This window comes from Phyllostomus discolor, chromosome 13, assembly GCF_004126475.2.
Source record: "Phyllostomus discolor isolate MPI-MPIP mPhyDis1 chromosome 13, mPhyDis1.pri.v3, whole genome shotgun sequence".
Classification (NCBI taxonomy): Eukaryota; Metazoa; Chordata; class Mammalia; order Chiroptera; family Phyllostomidae; genus Phyllostomus; species Phyllostomus discolor.
In genome coordinates this window covers 62141151-62162831 of record NC_040915.2, presented here as the reverse complement: position 1 = coordinate 62162831, position 21681 = coordinate 62141151, and the positions used below count along the sequence as shown (strand labels likewise).

General features: G+C 56.3%; 2 protein-coding genes across 2 annotated transcripts; both read left to right on the top strand.

Annotated features, from left to right (window-relative positions):
* Positions 1–512: 512 nt before the first annotated feature.
* Positions 513–3727, top strand: SLC25A1 (solute carrier family 25 member 1). The gene is made up of 9 exons (XM_028528740.2): positions 513–736; positions 1026–1133; positions 1214–1313; positions 1400–1538; positions 2041–2125; positions 2278–2382; positions 2556–2671; positions 2754–2827; positions 2993–3727. The coding sequence occupies exons 1-9, from the start codon at positions 613–615 to the stop codon at positions 3105–3107; spliced, it is 966 nt and encodes a 321-aa protein (XP_028384541.1). The 5' UTR covers positions 513–612; the 3' UTR covers positions 3108–3727.
* Positions 3728–19436: 15709 nt separating this feature from the next.
* GSC2 (goosecoid homeobox 2) lies at positions 19437–21681 on the top strand. Its single transcript, XM_028528882.2, has 3 exons — positions 19437–19851; positions 19958–20211; positions 20947–21681. The coding sequence occupies exons 1-3, from the start codon at positions 19608–19610 to the stop codon at positions 21049–21051; spliced, it is 603 nt and encodes a 200-aa protein (XP_028384683.1). The 5' UTR covers positions 19437–19607; the 3' UTR covers positions 21052–21681.

Sequence of the window (21681 nt, the reverse complement as noted above, 5' to 3'; positions counted from 1 at the left end):
CAGGACAGAAGCACAGACCCCAAGCCTGCTCCTTCCTGCACCAGCCGAGGGGATTGCACTTTGTTTTGTTTTGTTGGGTTTTTTTAGATTTTATTTATTTTTAGAGACAGGGGAAAGGGAGAGAAAAGTTGATGTGTGAGAAATACATCAATTAATTCACACGCTCTGTGGGGATTCTGTCCGCAACCCTGGCATGTGCCCTGACGATGGATCCTGGCGCTCAATCCACTGAGCCACAGGAGCCAGAGCAGGGGGACTGCACTTTGAACCACAGCTCCTGCCCCATTGCAGCACCGCCCCCCAAGGACCCCACCCCCCACGGAGCGTGGTTATCCAGGACCGGTTTGGCCATTGGCTGGGTTGCCCGCCCCGGCCTCAGTTTCCCAGCCGCCCGGGGCGGACCTGGGGCGGACCTGGGGCGGACCTGGGGCGGAGACCAGCTCGAACCACGCTGGGCGGAGACCGGCTCGAACCACGCGGGGCGGAGACCGGCTCGAACCACGCGGGGCGGAGACCAGGAGCTGACGCGACCGCCCCGCCCACAGATTTAACCACCGGTCGCCACTGCCTCTGCAGACAGCCTTAAGTGCAGGAGGCTCGGACCCGTGGCTGATGCCGGGTGCCCCGCCTCCCGCCTCCCGCCTCCTCGCAATGGCGGCGCCCCGCGATCTGGCGGCGGCCGCGCCCGCGCCCGGAAAGGCCAAGCTGACGCACCCGGGGAAAGCCATCCTAGCAGGTGGGCTCCTCGAAGACAGGAATCCAGGGCCCAGCTGTCGCACCGGTCCCGCCGTGCTTCCAAGTGGCCCCGGGATGCCTAGAACCCCCCCTACTTCCGGGTTGGGCGGGGGGCGCGGCCCTGCTCACCGGCGCTCACCCTTGTGTCACCCCAAGGCGCCTCTGCAGGGCAACGGGGGTGGGGCTTAGGGTCCTGATCGGACTAAGTCCAGGACGGGGGAGGGGCCCGGGCAGCAGGGGGCGGGGCGCCGGGGCAGGGGTCTCAGGCCAGGAGTTCCCGATTCCCGCAGGCGGCTTGGCAGGAGGCATCGAAATTTGCATCACCTTCCCCACTGAGTACGTGAAGACGCAGCTGCAGCTGGACGAGCGCTCACACCCGCCGCGCTACCGAGGCATTGGTGAGAAGCGGGCAGCCGCGGGGAGCTCCAGGGGGCGGGCCCCGGGTGAGGCGGGAGTCGCTGACCGCCCCCTCCCCCAGGGGACTGCGTGCGTCAGACAGTCCGCAACCATGGCGTCCTGGGCCTTTACCGAGGCCTCAGCTCCCTGCTCTATGGCTCCATCCCCAAGGCAGCGGTCAGGTGAGGTGGGCTTGAGGCTGGGGCGGCCTCCGGAGGGTGCTACGGGCAGTGGCAGCCCCTCTCACCCCACTGCCTTGCGCCCCAAGGTTCGGAATGTTTGAGTTCCTCAGCAACCACATGCGGGACGCCCAGGGACGGCTGGACAGCACCCGCGGGCTGCTATGTGGCCTGGGCGCTGGAGTGGCTGAGGCCGTGGTGGTCGTGTGCCCAATGGAGACCATCAAGGTGAGGAGGTTCCATGTAGGGACAAAGCATGCCAAGGGCATCTGGGGTGGTGGAGGCAGAGGTGGCCTTGTGTCCCTGTGTCCACCGGAAACGTTGAGGTTGGGAGGGGCCAGCAGGAGAGGGCAAGGTGTGCGTGGGGAACTGCCTGGAAAACTGTGTGCAGGATGGGCCCCCCGTGGAGGCTGGACTCTCCTGAAAGCAGTGGGAAGATGGTAAGTTTCTTAAAAACACTTTAATAAACAGAAAACACTGTCTTCTGGTATTGCCTTAGCTATGGGCAATACCAGCAGACACACCTGCAGAGGCTCCCTGTCGAGTCCGGCCCTCTCATCTTCTGGACCTCAAGTCCCACAGTAGTCTTGGTTGGCCCTGTGTCTGGATGAAAAGGTGTATCTTCAACCATGGCCTGACCTTGGTGGGCCTGGACCTGCAAGCTAAGGGGCCATGTGTGCCTTACCAGTGGCACCCTGAGAGCCAGCTCCTTTGCTTTCCTCTCTCTCAGGTGAAATTCATCCATGACCAGACCTCCCCCAACCCCAAATACAGAGGATTCTTCCACGGGGTCAGGGAGATTGTGCGGGAACAAGGTGAGTCATTTGGCTGTACTCTTCAGGTAGGGTCGGACCTCAGCCAGGAGGGAAAGGACATGTGCTCACTTCCCCTTCCTGCCTTGGCACTTCTCTGTGTAGCCTCCCCCAGTCCCCAGCTGGGGCTAACCCCGGTATCTTCCCACCCCCAGGGCTGAAGGGGACATACCAGGGCCTCACAGCTACCGTGCTAAAGCAGGGATCCAACCAGGCCATCCGCTTCTTCGTCATGACCTCCCTGCGCAACTGGTATCGAGGTGTGTCTGCTGCCCCGAGACCCCATCTTCACACACTTTTGGGCTCCCCTGCCAGGGTTCTGCCCCATGAGGATCCCACCTATATAGGCCCTAGTCCATGCTCTTCCCCAGTCCTCAGAGTCGGCCCCTTTACCTTCCCATCATCTTCTGATTGCAACCCCACCCACATCTAGGGGACAACCCCAACAAGCCCATGAACCCGCTGATCACCGGGGCGTTTGGAGTTATTGCGGGTGCAGCCAGTGTCTTCGGGAACACTCCTCTGGACGTGATCAAAACCCGGATGCAGGTGGGGTAAAGCTGGGAAGGAGGGAGGGGAGCTTGGGACGGCACCTGGCTGCTGAGCCCTGCAGTGTGCTGGTGTTCCACAGGGCCTAGAGGCAAGCAAATACCGGAGCACGTGGGACTGCGGTTTGCAGATTCTGAAGAACGAGGGGCTCAAGGCGTGAGTCGGGGAGAGATGAGGCTGTTGTCCCCACCCCAGGCCCTTCCTGGCCTTCTTGCTAGGCCTCACCCCAAACCCCCCCCAGCATCTAGACCCACCCCCACTGTCCAGGGGCATAGTCCTTCATTTGACTCCTCACCTACTTTTTTCTCCCACCCTACCCAGGTTTTACAAGGGCACTGTCCCCCGCCTGGGCCGGGTCTGCCTGGACGTGGCCATTGTGTTCATCATCTACGATGAGGTGGTGAAGCTGCTCAATAAAGTGTGGAAGACGGACTGACCCCGAAGGGTCTGCATCGGGGCTGCCCTCGGGCAGCTCCACACCAGCCCCCTGCGCCCTCTTCTCATGATTCCAGTGCAGTCGTGCCAAAAGGCCTCCTTCCCTGTCCCCTGTACTCCATGGCCTGGGCCTGTTCCCTGTGGCCATTGAGTGCATGTGTCCCATAGTACTGTGTGTGCTGTGTGATCCATATAATACCACCATTGTGTCCATGTGTTCAGTGGAGGCTGGGTGTCTCTCTGGCCTGTGACTCTGTGCCCACTTGTCCATGTGCTTACTCACGAGCCATGTGCCTGTGGTTCATGTTCTGTGTTATGTGACCCTGCGTCCCACTTCCCAGGGTGCCTCTGTAGTCTGGGTCCACAGCCCTGTAGCCATGGCTCAGTCCTGGCCTGATGCCTTTCACCATGGGCAGCAGAGGCACCTGCCCCCGGCCTACCACAGCTGCCTCCAGGCCTCAGCCTGGCCTCACTGCATTCCAGGGGCTGTATGGCCCCCCGCTTCTCCCGACACTGGCCTTAACTGGCCCTTGGGCCCTCCCTCCGCCTGGGACAGGGTGGCACCCTCCACTCTCAGGACCACCCTCCCAAGGCAGAATAAACTGGATCCTGTCACACCCTTCTGTTCCTGTGTGGGCCCTTCTGTGGGTGGGCAGTAATGGCCACATCTTTGTGATGGTCAAGCCTGCCTCATCTGTGGATACTGGCAGGGGGACAGGGAAGCCAGGCAGTGGGCAAGCTGGTGGGTGAGCCAGCTGTAGCCACAGTGTCCACCCCAAGAGGCCTGACACCAGGCCAAAGAACATCTGCACCCCATCCAGGCCTTGCCTGTGGCTAAGGTCCTGTGGGGTCACTTGGAAGGCAGCACTGCGTGGGCAGAGAAGAAAACTGCCCCATGCTACTGACTGGGCCTGGGGCTCTTGTTTGTCCCTCAACCAGTAATTACACCCACCTCCCTCCCTGCCTTTTGGTTTCTCCATAAAATTGTATGTTACTGTTTCTAGTCCCCTGAGGCTCTGAGCAGGGGGGCCTTTCCTCACTCCACCCAGGCAGGGAGGTGGATGCCTTGGGGCAGGAGTGGGTGGAGCCTCCTGACCAGGGCCCTACTGGTTACATCACAGCCCTGAACCTCAAAGGTAGGCATCCCTCTTGCAGGAATCCCAGGATCCAGGCACATGTGGGAGCCCCATAGGGCTCGCAGGTTGTGGCTCTAAGCTCCTGATCTGAGGTGCCAGGAAGAGAATCCCCAGGGCTCTTTCCACCACCTCAGATCAGGAGCTGGGAGCCACAACCAGCAAGCCAAGTGGAGGGGACCGAGAGCAGGATGGGGTGAGCCAGTGCCCCTGACTGTGTGGAGGCAGGAGGGGCCTCCCATGGGTAAAAGTCATGAAGAGGTTTGGCTCAGGCTGGGAAGTAACTTGCCAGCAGAAGCCTCCCAGTAGGAAGGTCCCCTCCCTGGAACTGTTCCTTCTGGGGGAGAGTGCCCCATTTGGTAACAGCACCTGGGTCCCAGGAGTCTGAGGTAGATCTGAAAGCCAGATGTTGGCTTGGAGGGCAAGGGAACACAGGGTTTTGAAGGACTGGGCTGTGTGCTCTTGGAGTTCACAGGAGACTTGCTAGTCTTTACCACGATGGAGGGGAAAGGGCCCAGCAGCAAAGCTTGCCTGCCCACAGAGGCCAAGGGCTGTTCACCCCCATATACACCAAGTGTGCATGAAACTGGAGGCTGGAGCCTCAACCTTGGGCCACCAGGTCAGCCTCAGAGGCTTTGCTGTGGGGATGAAAGCAGATGATGGGCAGTGCTGTCCCACAGCACAGGCTACTGAGGTGAGAGGGGCATACAGCCCCCCCAGCACCTGCTGTCCTGGCCACAGTCTCTGTGACAAGTGCAGGGGCAGAAACCTGGCTCCCTATCTGTTTGCTGTGTGACCTTGGGCAAGTCACCTAACTTCCAGTTCCTAACCTGCAACATTGGGTGACACAGGAACCCACCCCAGTCAGTTTGGGGATGAAATGATGTGATCTTTATAAGGTGCTTAGAACAATGCTTAGCACAGTAGGCCCACACATGGTAGCTTTCCTCTTTGGGTTGCAAGAGATAGTTTGCAGTCTTGGGTATCCAGGCAGTTCCTAGAGGGCAAAGCCCAGTAGCTAGGTCCTGAGGGGATTTAATGCCCCCCCCAACACTGACCTCCAGGGATGCCATCCACTCACTGACTATACACCAGCACCTCAGAGTCCTTTCCTATCCCCTTCACAGGAAGGAAGGGACCAAGCCTACCCTTGGCTGCGAGGAGGGCATAAGGACCTGTACTCAGAAGTGGCAGGAACCCTGCCATAACTTTAGGGTCCCCTGCTGAGCCTCAGAGCACAATGTGGACAGCAGACAGAGTTGACTGAGCTGGGGCTGAGGGCCCTGAGGCTGTGAGCTGGGAGTCGCCACCTGCATGTTGGAACCCTCCTGTTCACACATTGCCCAAAAAGTGCACAGCCTGTTTCTGGAGACCTGAGGGAAGGCGTGCTGGCAGGGAGCAATGCAGGAAAGAGCTTGCTGTGTCGGCTGAGAGCCAACAAGGCTGAAGGGAAGTGAGTAGGAGAGCAGCAGGAGAGGCAGGCATGGGCCAGGAGGGAACCCAGCTGCATTTGACCAAGACCCAAAGGCTGCAGAGAGGAGGCAAAGGGTAGGAACCTGTGCAGATGCCAGGCTACTGGAACTAGAACCACTGCCTGCTGCAACCACAGTGGGAACAAAACAATAGAGATATGGGCAGAACTTCAAGTAATCAAGAAGCAGAACAGACTATACCTCCAGCCTGGTCACAGGCCAGGGTCCAGGAGGAGGCGGCTGTGCCTGCCTATCAGGAGAGACATGAGTTGTAGAGTGTGGAGACCCAAACTCACCATATTCCTCCCACAATCAGAGCCTCTGTGCCCAGCTGAAAGCCACAGCCAGCCTCCACTCAGCCTCAGGCAGCCTTCACCATCTGGCGGGGCCTCCAGCCTGGGATCACAAAATGTGCCCAGGAAGGACAAAGGCCTCAGAGACAGAGCAAGGGAGTGGAGGGTGGGGTGGTGGCTGCTTCTGGGGCAGGGTTCAGCCAACCTCCAGCCCCTCACTACTGTGTGGCTAGCCCCTCTAGGCAAAGGCCCTCAGGCAGCTGCCCTCTAGCCCCCCCACCCCAACTTCCCTGAACCCTTTCCTCATTGGGTGGCACTGCTGCACAGGTTGCCCCTGGGTTTTCCCATGTCCTTCTATAGGTAATGAATGGCAATCAGAGCTTAATACACACACACACACACACACACACACACGAATACTGTCACTCCTAACAAATGGTCTGTCTCCTGTTAGCCCAACAAAGAGACTTCTGTTTTTCAAATTGTGCCCTTGGCCTTCACAGCAAACACAATCTCAGCTGAGGATGCCAGAGTATTTTCCTCTGGACTTTCTACTTCCTACGTGTTTTCAGATACCCTGGTCGGGGGTTTTTGGTAAGGGGCACAAAATTAGGGGGCCTAAGGAGCTCCTGCCTCCTCAAGACCTGGGAACAGGGACTGGGCACACCAGGACAAGGATGGAGATATAGGCGCAGTGGAGAAGGACCACAGGAGGACCCCTGAGAACACTCAGGATCCATGGCCTAGGCCAACAATGTGGGTGATTTACAGAACACGTGATAGTCCCTGGTGTGGCCTTGTAGCTCCCCTCCTCCCACATCCACCTGGCAAATATCCCTGAGAGCAGCTTCCCCTCTGCTCAGATTGGGCCAGGCCCTGACCCCTGACCCTCCCCAACTGTTGTCACCTTTGTCTCCTCTGTCAGATTAGCCACACCCACCTCTCGATTTTCCATTGGCCTGAGCTTGACCTGGGAGGCCCCACTGGGTCCAGGGGTGTCATCTCCTGAAGTGACCTCAAGGGATAAGCCATGCCACCCCCTCTGCCCCTAAGCACTGCTCAGATGCCTACATTGGCCTGCAGCCCGAAAGCCGGCTGGAAAGCACTGCCTCAGGAAGCTACCGGGCCCTTGGGCATTTTAAGCAGGCTGACCGGGTTGGAGCCTCTGAAGCCGTCTGACCAGCCTGCTCATTGGTCCCTGGCGGCCCGCACCACCGAGTCCCCTCCTCCACCCCGCTGCCCGTGACCTGGCAAGGCACCCTGCTCTCGGTGCCTAGGTGCCTAGGAGACTCCCCCAGGGTTGTGCTGGAGGGAAGGTAAATGAACTGCCCGCGATCGTAACCCGGGAGCTTATCCTGCGGGTTGGATTAGGTCACGGGAGAGAGGTTAACGCCTGTCAGGGCTGAGAGGAGGGTCGCCCCGACGCTCACTCATCTGCGCACCGGGGTCGGCTGCTAAGGCCCGCAGACCATCAGGGCCTCTCTCAGCCCCAGGTTTTGGAGGTCCGGAGACCGGGCTCCGTGGGCGCGGGAGGTAACCAGTAGGTTTCCCGGGACCCATTTGTGAAGAAGGAGCCAGTTTCCACGGGGTCTCCCCAGGTCAGATGGCGCTCCAGGAGCACCCAGGAGAGCCGCTGCTCGCTCCCGGAAGTCGGGGGCGGCGCGCGCTGATGACATCACGGGCGCGCGCCCGGTCTTTGGGCAACGTAGATAGGCTGCCCCGACTCCCTTCACGGTCAGTGTCTCCAGGCCCTGGTCCTCACATTTCACTGCCCGCGCCCCAACCTCGCCTGCAATCCCCCAACACCCAGCCGCTCACCGAGTCCCTGTGGCGCTTGCCCCGACGACCGACTGCTCAAACTGAGTGCTGCCAAGGGCCGCTCACGCGCCAGTCTATGGGGACGCCTTCCCAGGCGCCCCCCCCCCCCCCCGCGGCCGCCGCCGCCTGGAGATGCCTGTTTCCCCAGACCCACCTGCCCTCTCTTAACCCCCAGACCTCTGCACATCTGTCGTTCCCTCTTCCTGAACACTTTTCCTCACCCTCGATCCGTAATTCTCAATGTCCTTCAGGCCCTGCCTGATCCATGCGCAGGTAGGGTGTATGGTCCCCTTTCCGCGCTGTGTCCCCTTCCGGTGTCCTCAGACCTAAGCCCCCAGAGGAAAGAGCCTGGCCCCATGGCTCACCCGCTGTGTCCCTCCACAGGGTCTGGGCTAGAGAGACCCTGGTTACTGCCACCACCAAGTGCAGGAAGGAAGGATTTCCAACTGTGTCATTTTCTTCCCTGCAGCTTTTGCTCCAGTGTCCCCAGTCTCAGCCATGGGAAAGGAGAAAAAAGGTCAGGGGCCAAAAGGCTCCTTCAGCCTCCCTCCATAGCTAACCCCTACCTACTCTACCTTACCAGCCACCCCCAGTTCAGCCACCTGTTGCCATCCATGGGCTCATGTAAGGCATGGTAGCCTTGTCACATCCCCATGGCGGAGTAGGGAAACCCTATGGTGCAGGGTCACCCCTCTAAGTGCCCCACTGTGGGAGCCTGTCATTTGCAACCCAACAGGAGTGGGGGCTGAGTGGATGCCCTACAGGAGGCAGCGGTAAGCACAGGCTGCACAACGGAACAGTGGCGCCCCCCAGCTGGAACTTCCCTCCTCTCAGCCAGCCCCACTTCTCAGATGGGAAAACCCAGGCACAGACTAAGGACCCCTCCGGGGGCTACGGAGCCCGGGCCCCCATCCTGCCCCACATGGTGAGAGGTGGCTGGAGATAAGTGATGGAGGAGACAGCAAGTGGCATCACATCAGCTCTGTCAGCTAGTGGATGAACAAACATGCCCCTTGGGGGTCCCTACCTGGGAAGGGTCTCCAGGGGAAAGATGGGGAGTCTGCAAGCAGTGGCTCTGTGTGCTGGTCGGTGTCATCAGCTGGCACCCTCAGTCTGAGACCTGCTTCTGGGCCACGTGTGCTAGGAAGGGATGTGTGCGTGGCTGAGGAGCCCAGGCTCGGTGAGGAGGCTGACACCCAGGGTCACAAAGGTGGAGGAAAGGAAGGCATCCTTCTTTCTACTGGACAGGAGAAGGGAAGGGTGACAGGCGGGCAGGGGTGTCCCCAATCTCCATGGAAGGCTGGCAGAGTTTTCAAAGGCTGGAAACAAGAGCAGGTTCCACACATACCTAGTGGGCCAGGTCTACACATCAGCGTGGGCCAACCATGGTGTTCATTCCTCTCTCTGGCTGTCAGGACCAATATGACCTGGGGACAGCAAGCCCTGGTGACAGTGGGGGAAACAGAGACCAGCCCCAGTGGACTGCAGAGGTACCATGGTTGCTCCCCTTAGGTGTCCACCTCCGGTCCACCTCCGTTCCCTGCTGACAATTGAGCGGCCAAAGCAGATTAACCCGGGTGCTAATCCCCCCCTAATGGCTTCAGAATCCCCAGCACCAAGCAGCTAAGCCGGCCTTTCTCCGTGGCCGCGGACGGCCTCCCTGGCGGCTTCAGTCTCGCTGCGGGGCGATGCTATCTCCGCCTGGCGGGCCTCGGGTCCGCGCTAATCCCCAGCGCTCGCTTTCTTCCCGGTCCCGTTCGAGATCGGGCCGATTGGCGTTTGATTACCGCCTCTATCGAGGGCCTCTTTGTGAGATCGGTCCTAAATCCCCTAATTCCGTGATAAAGGCGGCATTAGCGGGCTTTTGCTGCAGAAAAAGGCACCGCAATGAAAGAAAGCAATCAGGGGAATCCTGATGCCATCTCCTGCTGCAGGCTGTGGAGGAAGGCAGGAAAGAGGCCCCAGTAGGGGGAGGGGGAGAGGGAGGGAGAGGCCTCCAGGACAGAGGCCAGCCCTGGCTCCCCACTTTCATCGGTGTCCGGTTCCCCAGCCCTGGGCAGCAACCAGGACGCCCTCCCCTAACCTGGCCGCCATCTCAGCTGAATGCTGAGGGACCACGCACACCCAACTCCCCTCTAGACTCGGCCCTGCACTTGCTGGGACCTAACCCCCAAACCAGCCCTGGACCTTGTTAGGCCTGCCTTTCAGCCCTGGCCTCTGACTATCCAAAGCCAGTGGCCTCTCAGGACTCATCTGCATATCCATTCCTCCATGGCCCCTGATGCTCCCCCAGCCCTTCCCACTACCTGCCACACCACTCCCCCACATCCACACAACAGTCCCTGCCCCACCCTTTTAGCACTGACCGGCTTTGACCAGTCCTGGAAGCCGCTGGGCCTGCTCTTCAGTCTGGGAGATAGAAGTGATGGCAGCTAGGATTGCCAGGGAGCATGTGTAGGTGGCTGGAGCCTGAGACCTCTGGTGAAGGGCAGGTGGGGTAAGCTGAGAGGGCTCCTCTTCCAAGGCCACAATGAGCCCCAGGGTGGCTGAGAGGGGCCAGGCTGGCTGCAAGCCGTGGGAATTGGAGGAGCTGACTTGGAGCCTGGGCAGCTGGAGAGAGGAGGCAGAAGCCTAAGGGGGCAGATGGACAGAGGCAGCAGAGCACAGGGGCTGAGGGACTGTGGTAACTGGGCAGCTGATCCTCTTATCCTGAGACTCTGAAGCCAGGAGCACCATGATTGGATTTGTGTTTGCAGAGATCACTGCTTCTGTGGCAGGCTCACTTTCGAGAGGGTGTGAGGCAAGGAAAGGGGCCAGGAGTGGGTTGGAAGGTTCTCATATCAATCATTTTCTGAGTAGTATTTATTTGCTTTTAATTCAGTTCATTTATCAGTTCATCTGTTGATGGATGCTTAGGTTGTTTCTTGTTTAAGGCTAGTACTAATAAAACTGCTATTAACATTCAAATAATCTTTCACTTCTCAGTTCCCTTGGGTAAACTGCTAGGATTAGAATGGCTGGATCATATAGGTGTGTTTAACTTCATAGGAAACTGCCATATTATTTTCCAAAGTGGTTTTCACAGTGGTTTTCACAAAGTCCTTTTCACATTTCCACTGCAAGTATTATGTCATCTTCATATAGAGACAGTGTTTCTCTTTACTTTATTTGAAAAAAGAAAAGATCTTATTTATTTATTTTTAGAGAGAGGGGAAGGAAGGGAGAAAGGGAGGGAGAGAAACATCATTGTGTGGTTGCCTCTCAAACACCCCCCACCAGGGACCTGGCCCACAACCCAGGCATGTGCCCTGACTGGGAATTGAACCGGCGACCCTTGGGTTTGCGGCCAACATTTAATCCATTGAGCTACACCAGCCTCTTTTTCCTTTTTGATCTTTACACCTTTTATGTGTTTTTCTTCCCTTATTGCTCTGGCTAGGACTTCCAAGACAATGTTGACCACAAGTGGTAAATGTGGACATCCTTGCCTTATTCCTGATCTTGGGAAGAAAATGTCCAATATTTTACCATAAAGTGTGGTAGTAATTGTAGGTTAACTCTAGGTTATTAATGAAGTTGTTAATAATATTTCCTTATTGTCTTTTTAATGTCTGCATAATCTGTGGTGGAATCCCCTCTTTCACACTTGATATTGATAATTTTTTTTCTGGTTGAATTTAGTTTGTCAATTTTATTGATCAATGAGCACGTGACCAATAAGCACATGAAAAGATGCCCAATATCACTAATCCTTAGGAAAATGAATTCAAAACCACGAGAAACTTCACATCCATTAGGATGACCATAAATTTAAAGATAAACAAAACAGAAAATAACATGTTGGTGAAGATACAGAGAAACTGGAACCCTTGTGCTTTGCTGGTGGGAATGTAAGATGGTACTGCCATTATGGAAAACAGTTTGATGGTTTCTCAAAAAGCTAAACATAGAATTAGGATATGATCTAGCTATTCCACTTTTAGGAAAATATCCAAAAGAATTAAAAGTAGGAACTCAAGTAGATATACACCTAGAATCACAACAGCATTATTTAGAACAGTCAGAAGATGACTATGCTAAATGTTCACCGATAAGTGAATGGATTTTAAAATGTGGTGTATGGCCCTGATCGGTGTGGCTCAGTTGGTTGGGCATTGTTCTGCAAAGCAAAAGGTCACTGGTTCTATTCCCCGTCAGGGCACATGCCTGAGTTGCAGGTCCAGTCCCCAGTTGGGGCTCATAGGAGAGGCAACTGATTGACGGTTCTCTCTCACATGGATAATTCTCTCCCTCTCATTCTCTCTCCCTTCTCTTCTCTCTAAATATAAATAAATAAAATCTTTAAAAAATAAAAATGAGATATATTCATCAATTGAATTCAGTCATAACCCCTGATTGTCCAGCACTAAGGATAGGGGAAAGTGGGGAGTTACTGCTTAATGAGTATAGAGTTTCTATAAGGGATAATGGACATGTCCCAGAGGTGATGGTGATGATGGTTATACGGCCTTGTGACCAGACTTAATGATACTCAACTGTACACTTAAAAATGGTTAAAACAGCCCTCGCCAGGTTGCTCAGTTGGTTGGAAGATCATCCCGTGAACCAAAAGTTCATGGGTTCAGTCCCTGGTTAGGGCACATGTGAGAGGCCACCAGCTGATGCTTCTCTCTCACTTTAGTGTGTCTCCCCTGGCCCTCCTTTCCCTTCTCTCTAAAATCACTGTGCATGTCCTGGGGTGAGGATTTTTTAAAACATGGTTAAAACAGTAAATTCTATGCTATGTATGTCTCATCACATTAAAAAATAAATAAAAATAATGGAAGAGCAAAAGGACAAGGTCCCCTAAACCAATGGACTATCATGATCTCTTCCCCAATTTCTAGCCAGTTCTCAGGCCCAGGTCTTTTCTGCTGAAGTCTCCTTCCCAGGAGGAAGGATCCAGCAACACCATGGAACACATTTATAGGAGTGATGCCCGAGTCCTTCTGCAATGGGACCTATGTCCATCTCCCCAGGCAACTGTCTACGGAGGGAAGGAAAACCCCAGAGCATTTCAGGGCTTCTGTGCACACAGAGCTGCTGGGACAGGCTCCAGGTTCACAGTGATGCCTGGGACCCGAAGTGCTGTCACAGCTTCCCTGACAGAACAGGGTATGGAGAGGCCAGGCACTGCATGGAGTACTGGCCTGATTCCAAGGTGCACAGGCTTCATAACCTCCTGCTGGTATTTCTCCAGTTTCAGGATGCGTATTTGGCATACACATACTAAGCATTGGACAGAATGTCCACAGTGGTTTCTGATCACTGGAATAGGACCTATTTGTGAGAGCTCCTGAACTGCCCCTCTACCAAAGATAAAATAACAACAACAACAATAATAACAACAACAACAACAATAATAATGCTGTCTCCCAGGAAGAACATCAGGGGTGAATGTCATGGTTAAAGACGTAAAGAATGCAGCGTGGTGGTGTCCAGCAAATCCTTGTTTAATGCATTAGTCTGGCTCCTGCAAAAACCGGATCATACAACACCCCTTTGTGATAGAACACTCAGCAAATTTGAAATAGGAGGGAATCTCCTCAGCCTGCCATCTATGAACAATCCACAGCTGACACCATACTTCACGATGGAGACAGAATCCTTTCCCTCCCAGATCAAGCCCACCCTCTCCACTTCTGTTTGACATTGAATTGGAGGTTCTAGTCAGTGCAATTAGGCAAGAAAATGGGGTAGAAGGCATTCAGCTTGTGAAGAAATAGAGATCTGTGTTCACAGATAACATGATCTCGTATATAGAAAATCTTACGGAATCCACACCACACACAAAGAAACTATTAGATTTAATAAATAAGTCCATCAGGTTGCAAGATTGAAGATCGAGGTACAGAAATCAATTGCAGTGGCGACGGAGGAGGATAAGGGGGATAATGAGGATAAATGGTAATGAAAAAATACAATAAAAAGTCGATTGTATTTCTATACACTTGCAATGAACAATCTGAAAATGAATATAACCATTTCATCCATAACAGCATTAAAAAGAACAAAATAATTTAACCAAGCAAGCGGAAAACCCATACTTTGAAAATTACAAAACATAACTAAAATAAAGTGAGGTTAAGTAAATGAAAGACAGCCCATGTTTATGGATTGGAAAAGTTAATGTTAAGACGGCAGTGCAGCCCTGGCTGGTGTGGCTCAGTGGCTTGAGCACCGGCCTGTGAACCAAAAGGTTTCTGGTTCAATTACTAGTCAGGGCACATGCCTGGGTTGCGGACCAGGTCTCCAGTGGGGGGCATGCGAGAGGCAACCACACATTAATGTTTCTCTCTTTCTCCTTCCCTTCCTCTCTCTAAAAATAAGTAAATATCTAAAAATAGATAAATAAAATCTTTAAAGATGGCCGTGCAGCCCTGACTAGTGTAGCTCAGTGGATTGAGCGCCAGCCTGCTAACCAAAGGGTTGCCAGTTCGATTCCCAGTCAGGGCACATGCCTGGGTTGCAGGCTAGATCCCCAGTAGGGGGGTGCCCTACAGGCAACCACATATTGATGTTTCACTCCCTATCTTCCTCTCCCTCTGTCTAAAAACAAACAAACAAACAAATCTAAAAAAAAGAAAAGACAGTGTAGGAGGTGGGAGAGGGTATAAGGGGGATAAATGGTAGTAGAAAAAAATGCAATAAAAATATATACTGCCAAAAAAGAGAGAAAAGTATAGTACTGCTGTTAGGGGAGGCAATAGGTCAAGAGAGCATAATTCAGAATAAATAAGTTCTCTCACTTATGGTCAATAGATCTTCAACAGGAGCACCAGAACAATACGTCCCAGGCGTCCTGGGACGCCTGGATAGCCACATGCAAAAGAATAAAACTGGACCCTTACCTCACATCATGTATGGGAGTTCACTCATGGATCAGTGTAAGAGCTGAAACTATAAAACTTGCAGTTTTTAAATGGTAAAACGCTGGGGCAAACCTGCATGACCTTGAACTTGCTGATGCTTTCTTAGGTATGACACCAGAAGCACATGCAACCAAAGGAAAAATTAATTTGACTGACTAAGAAATTAAACATTTTGTGTTTAATGGGCACTATCACGAAAGTGAAAAACAGCCCCTAGAATGAGAGAAAATATCTGTGGTTGTATATCTGCTAAGGACTTGTATCTTGGCTAGATAAAGAACTCTCACAACCCAATAATAAAAAGATAAATAAACCAAGTTCCCAGAAATCCCGGGGCTCTGTGTTGGACGTTCCCTGTGGGGACACCCCCCCAAAGTAAAGGACAAGTCACCGCATCCTGCTCCTCTTCCGCTGAGAGGGAGCGCATCGCGTGGATGCTCCTCCGGGTTTTGGAGGCAGCAGTGCTGCCAGCCATTTGTTGGATGAGACGGAGCATGCCAGCTCTAAGCAGAGCCCAGGGCAGAAGAGGAGTCTGCAGCAGGCCCAGGCTTTGGCACAAGCAGCCCTGAGCCCGGCCTGTGACCTGGCAGAGCCCGTGACAAATGCTGCAGCAGAGGAAGATGTCACTTGGGGCCTCAGAGAGTTTCTAGTGGGAGAGCTGCAGTGCAAACTCCTAAGGTTCTGGAGCGAGGCCTTGCCACAGGCCATTCACAAACCAGCTCCTGGCTGTTACTGGCCCCTGGCAGGAACTGAGCATCTGACGTTGGGCTACCAAGGGACCAGGGGCCAGAATGGCTCATTAGAGCTAGGTACTGTCAGAGCCACCAAATCTTAAGGTACTGTCACACAATGGAAGAGGCATCACCAGGATCAGCTCCCACCAAATCCAGAGGACACAAGTAAGCCGCATGAGCGAGTGACTGCCACCCCCATATGGCCTCATTTGCGGCAGGGTGCCACCTCTGGTGGCCCTGAACAGCAGCAGTAAGAGGAAAGTCCCCAAAAGGCGGGGTTTCTAAGGAGCACCGTGCCATCCATGTTGTATGCAGGGAGAAGTGCCGAGGAAAAGGAGACGGGGTCCCGGAGCCACAGAAAACAGTTGACTAGGTTGGTGCAGGGGCCTGGACAGCCAGAGTAGAATTTCAAAGACAAGGGAGTCAAGGAGAACCGGTGTGACATGGTGCTGGGTGTCCAACTAGTGGACAACAGGGGCCTGGACCTGGGGTGGATGTGGGGAGCCCCATCCCCCAGTATTCCCAGGGACCCAGCTGGGGAATCTATGTTCGCACCCTCGCAACTTTAGGTTCTGGGTCTTGGAGAGGGTGCTTTCACCAGAAACACAGTAAGAGGGGCACAAAACAGGAACTCTGACAGCTGCTGGGTCACCCGGCTCCTCATGACAGCGAGCAAAGGGGTCCCACACTGGCAGAGGTGCCGGGCTCAGATCTTGGGAGCAGGGATGTTAGATCTTCCCTCCACTGGATGTCCTCGAGGAGCAGGATCTGGATCCACCCATCGGCTGAGCCCCGCAGACCTCCAGCAGCACTCGCCACTCTTGGGAGGGGGAGTCTGGGAACAGCCTCACGGCCAACTAAGGCATCAGAGGGAGAAGCCCATCCCACCAGCCTCCCTCTCCTACATCTGCCCAGGAACTGTGACCAACCAGAATGCCGGGGAGTCTGAATGCAGTGGACCTAACGTGAGAAGCAGCGGGGGCTGAGCACAGCAGGGCCGGGGGGGAGGGCCCTCCACCCCACCCAGAGCCGCTCCTCCCCCAAGATGTGAGCTGGGGGCTCACAACTGACTGCTGCTCAGGAGTGTTGGCCAGATGGGAGCCACCCTGGCAGGGCAGGCAGTGCACCCCGACCTCACTCAGGATGGCCCTAGACACCCTAAGCTACAGCGGAGCCAGCCTTCCTCTCAGCATCTTCCTGTCCCTCTCCCATCCCCCTTGGGTGCACCCTCACCCCCAAACACTCCCTCCTGGTCCTCTTCCACCCCAACCACTGATTTGTTCTCTGTCGCTCTGATGATGCCTTTTCCAAAGTGTCACATAAATGGAATTACACAGCAGGGAGACTGTTGAGACTGGCTGGCTTCTTTCACTCAGCATGGCACATCCATCCACTCACCAGCTGATGGACTTCTGGCTGTGTCTAAGCTTCGGCGATGATTAGTAAACTGCCCTAAACACTCACGGGCAGCACTCTGTGTGAACAGAAGTTTTCACGTCTCGAGAGTGAAGCCCCAGGAACGGAACGGCCAGTTCACGCAGGCAGCGTGTGTTTAGCTCAGTGGGCTGGCTTCTCTGTAGGGAACGCTTCCCTCTGCCTCTGGGTTCTCTCTTTCCCGCCCATCGCAGGCAGCTAGCAGAGGTCAGGCGGCTGCTTCAACACCCGCCCGGGGCATCTCCTGAGCTAGATCGTCTCTCATTCATTAGGTACGTTTTCAATTTTCTACTTCTTGCTCTACTGCGGGTGACAATTTGCTAAATTCTTGCCACTCTGTAACGAGGGTCTCCTTCCCTCCGTGTTCCAATAGCACTTTCCTCACTTTCCACTGGGACACACTGCCAATCTCAGCTGGTCCTTCCAGTCCCAAAGCCGAGGCCATGGGATTTAGGGTTTGTATAGGCAGCATCCCCATTCCTCTCATCTAGAGCTACATAACCAACCACCCCTGACTTACAATCACCTCACTGTTACCTCTTGCAGGTCTCACTTCTGGTCTCTCGTGCGATGGTGGTCCAAGGTGGCGGGGACAGGAGTCGTCCTCACTCACCCGTGGTGCCCCGTGCTGGTTACTGGCTGGCCCTTCAGCAGGGGCTGCTGACTTGAACACCTCTGCCTGCCCTCTCTCTGTGGCTGCTGGTGCCTCTCCACAGCATGGCAGCTGGGTTCAAAGGTCAAGCACCCCAAGTTAGATAAGTAGATGGACAGATAGAGAAATGGCGGTGGAGAAGCTGTATCTCCTAGCCGTATGGCCTGGTTGCAGAAATCAGTGTCCCTTCTGCTGCATTCTAGAAGTTAGAAGCAAGTTGTTGAGCTAGCAGCCCACGTTCAAGGAGAAGGGAATTAGCTTTCACCTCTTGCGGGGAGGTATGTCAAATTCTCTGGCGTGTTTGAAAAGCACCACAGTGGGCCCCTTACCAAGGTGGGCCGGCAAAGAGACGGGGTGTATGCAGAAGTGGAGAGCTGGAGAGAGGGTGTGTCGACCCAGGTGTCTAGGTGGGCAGGTGCGCCACTTACCACGGTGGGCAACACCAGGCAGCGATGGGTTTTAAGAAGATCTTGAGTCTGTTTCAGGCATGGTGGCCGGAGATGTTGACTGGTGACTAAAACGGAGGTGTGGAGCAGACTTCAGGAGATGCTGGCCTGGAGGGGGGAGGTGCAGGAAGTGCGAACTCAGGAATCACCGTCACAGAATGGCGTCTCAAGCTCCAAGGCTGGAGGAGATCACCAAGGGAGAAAATGGGGAGAGATGAAGAAACAGCCAGGCCTGGGAGGAGGAGGGCACAGCCCTCCCGACCACTGACACGGTCACCTCCATTGCAGGAGAACTCAGACCCTGGCGGGCAGTGACACCCAAGGGCCTCTCTGAGCTAATGGTGAGCATACAGTTCTGGGAGGGCGGTCACCTAGGAGAGGTTTTCACGGTCATCCTAAAGGACCTGTGGGAAGAGATGGGAGGTCTGGGGCCATGGCAGCCACCCTGTAACCAGGAGGCAGGACCATTCACAGAATGCGTCTCCTTCACTGAGCCTCCAGATTAACAAATCCAGGGAGACCGAAGGAACCTAGGAAAGGTCCCTCAGGAAGCGACTGTTGTAGTGTAAGTTGGCAGTCCGCTGCTCTGTCCTGTGGGCCAACCATATCTTTTCAGAGATCCGGAAAGGGGGGTCTTAGACCCAAGTGCCTGGTCAGCTGTCCAGTGGTTCCTAACTGAGATGCAACAGTCTCTTCTGAATTTGGCAAAGTGCAGGTCATCACCATGAGGGGTCATGGAGGTGGGGGTGTGCGTGGACGACACTGGAGCGGCCTGAAGAATAAGGAGGCGGAAAGCGCACCCGAGTCAGCTCTCGAGAAGCATGGCTGTGACAGAGGTGATGCAAGAGTAACGTTTTCTGGGGGGATTCTGGGACACAGAGGAAAGCAGGGGGGTGGGTTTCCCCAGAGCACTGGGAGTGTGGGGGGCTAGAATGGAGTCCAGAAGGCTCCCCTGATACAGGAGAGAAGGCAGAGAACTGGGGGCATGCGGTGGCGGGGAGGGGGGTGTTGCGGGGTTTGGTGATAACCAGACACAGCGGCGGCCCTTGTCCCCGTTTCCTGCAGGAGGCTGAGACCCGGCTCTGAAGGGGGTGGGAAGTTTGAGGGCCCAAAAAGGTGGAATTGTGGGGTTGCCGGTGGTGCCGGACCCGACCTGAGGTGGGAGCTCAGCAGTTTTGGGGCTAGTTTTGCGCGGGTGGCGTGGGTTTCTGCAGACCTGTTCGTCCGCCTCGGTGGGGCCTGGAAGGGGACAAGGAGCAGCCCTGACCGTCCTGGCTACAGGAAGAGGGGGCCCAGGGTCTAGCCAGAAATCGCAGCCACGCTGAGAGGACTCCCAGGGTCAGGGCAACTCAGGTGTGTGCATCTCCCCGGGAGGCAGGAGCACACACCTGAGCCTCGGGGCTTCCTGCGGGCCCCCTCCCGTAGGGCCCGCCGATCCCCGCGCGCCGTTGCGGGGCAGGATTTTCCGCCACAGCAGCCAGGGATTAGTGCGCTCCTGACCACGCGGCGGGATTAGCCCGCGTGGACCAGGCGCCCGGCCCGAGGATTACGGCGCGCTCCCCTCCGACGTATATATTTCAGAGGCCGCGGCGGCTCGGCGGGGCCGGCATGGCTGCGGCGGGGGGCGCGTCGAGCCGCAGGGGCCCCGGGCGGCCCTGCCCCTTCTCCATCGAGCACATCCTCTCCAGCTTGCCAGAGCGGAGCCCCCCGGCCCGGGCCGCCCGAACACCGCAGCCGACTGGCCGCCAAAGCCCTGCGGAGCCCGGGGAGCCCGGGGTGCCCGAGTCCGCGCCCTGTGCTTGCTGCTGCTGCTGCGTCCCCCGCAGGCCCCCGGAGCCGGCCTCGGGGCTGGGTGAGTGGGCTCGGCGCGGGCGTGGGCGTGGGGGACTTGGGGTCTCAGGGAAGTTGGCGCGGAGCGTCACCTCCGTCCCGCACCTCATTGCACCCTCGTCCTGCAGGCGCCCGGCTGCCGTGGCCATTGAGGCTGGCGCCCTCGGCGACCTTGCCCTTGGCCGTCCCCCCCGGAAGCTCCGGGGTGCTGTCCAGCGCTGGGGGCCCCGGCACGCAGCGGCGCACGCGGCGCCACCGCACCATCTTCAGCGAGGAGCAGCTGCAGGCGCTGGAGGCGCTCTTTGTGCAGAACCAGTACCCCGACGTGGGCACGCGGGAGCGCCTGGCCGGCCGCATCCGCCTGCGCGAGGAGCGCGTGGAGGTGGGGGCCCGCCTGCTGTACTGCCAGAGGGTCCAAAGGGTCCAGGCAGGCTGGCTTCCTTTCTCCTTTGGAAAGGACGGCCCTGGCGCCGGGGGCCGGCGTGGTGGCGGGAGGAGGCGAGGGAAAACCTGGGTCCAGCGGGGCGAGGGGCCGGTTCCGCGGGAGGGGCGGACGGGGACAGGCACGTGCGGGGAAATATCGCTGGAACTAGAGGGTAAGTAAGCCTAGTTTTCCCTCCCTTTCCTTTTTTTTTTTTAATTTACTAATTTTTAGAGGGAGCGTGGGTGAGAGAAAGACAGACATCTACTTGTTGTTCCACTTATCGATGCATTCATTCATGGGCTGACTCTCGTGCCCTGAGCCGGGATCAAATCCACAGCCTCGGCGTCTCTGGGGGGCGCTCTAACCTACCCAGCTGCCCGGCCAGGGCCTCTTCCGTTTTAAACTCTATTTTCCCCCTTACAGTACCAGAGGCGCGCGTTCCTGTTCCACAATTTGGGAGGCTCAGAGGAGCACAAAGCGGCAGAAGGGGCTCCCTGGGCGCCCTGGGGCGGAGGTGGGGTTGGGAAGGGGTTCCCGTCCCGAGACTGAGACCGTGGCTTGTAGCCGCTCCCCGTGCGGACTCCGTAGCCCCCGTTCGCCCACACAGCCGCCGGGACCCCAGGCCTCCAGGTCCACCTACGGCAGCCCGGTGGGACTCGGGTCCTGCCTGAGCTGTCCCCTCCCTCTCCTCAGGTGTGGTTCAAGAACCGCCGGGCCAAATGGCGACACCAGAAACGAGCGTCCGCGGCCGCAAGGCTCCTGCCCGGAGCCAAGAAGCCCCCCAAGGACAGCTGCTGATCGCCTGTGAGCTGCTCCTGGGCTTGGCCGCGTGCGGGCCAGCTCGGAGAGTCGGCAGTCCCGCCCGAAAAGGAGTTGAGGCAAAACTCCTGCCTCTTCCCGTCTGCGTAGCTGCCTGGGTCCCGGAGCTGGAGCTAGGGCTGGACGCAGGAGTCCCTCTGCAGGGTCGTGCCTGTATCCCTGGGCCACCGGCCGTGAAAGGAGAGAACACCGAGTCCCAAGGTGCGCTCTCCTCCCCAAGGGCAAGCGGGCCAGAAGATCAGGAGATTCCCTGGGAAGAATGGGATAGAGCACCAAGCAGGTCGGCTTGCTCACCCCTCCTCCTAGGCACTAACCCCGCCCCAGGACAGAAACCATCCTCGGTCAACGCGGGACCTAAAATCCTCCTCTTTAGGGGCAAGCTGGCCGCCCGCCTCTCTTCAGCTCGTACATCGCCCCGCCCCTTGGCCTGGCCTATAACCCGCCTGAGGCGGGGTGGGTCGTGTGCGTGCGACCTGTGATTGCTGCGGGTTTGAAGGGACTGCACTGTGTTCTGTGTCCAGGCCTTTAGAATGAGAAAGTTGGGAGGTCTCGCCCCACCGCACGCCCCGAATCCTGTGAACCTATCGCAATAACGAAAAATAAACAACT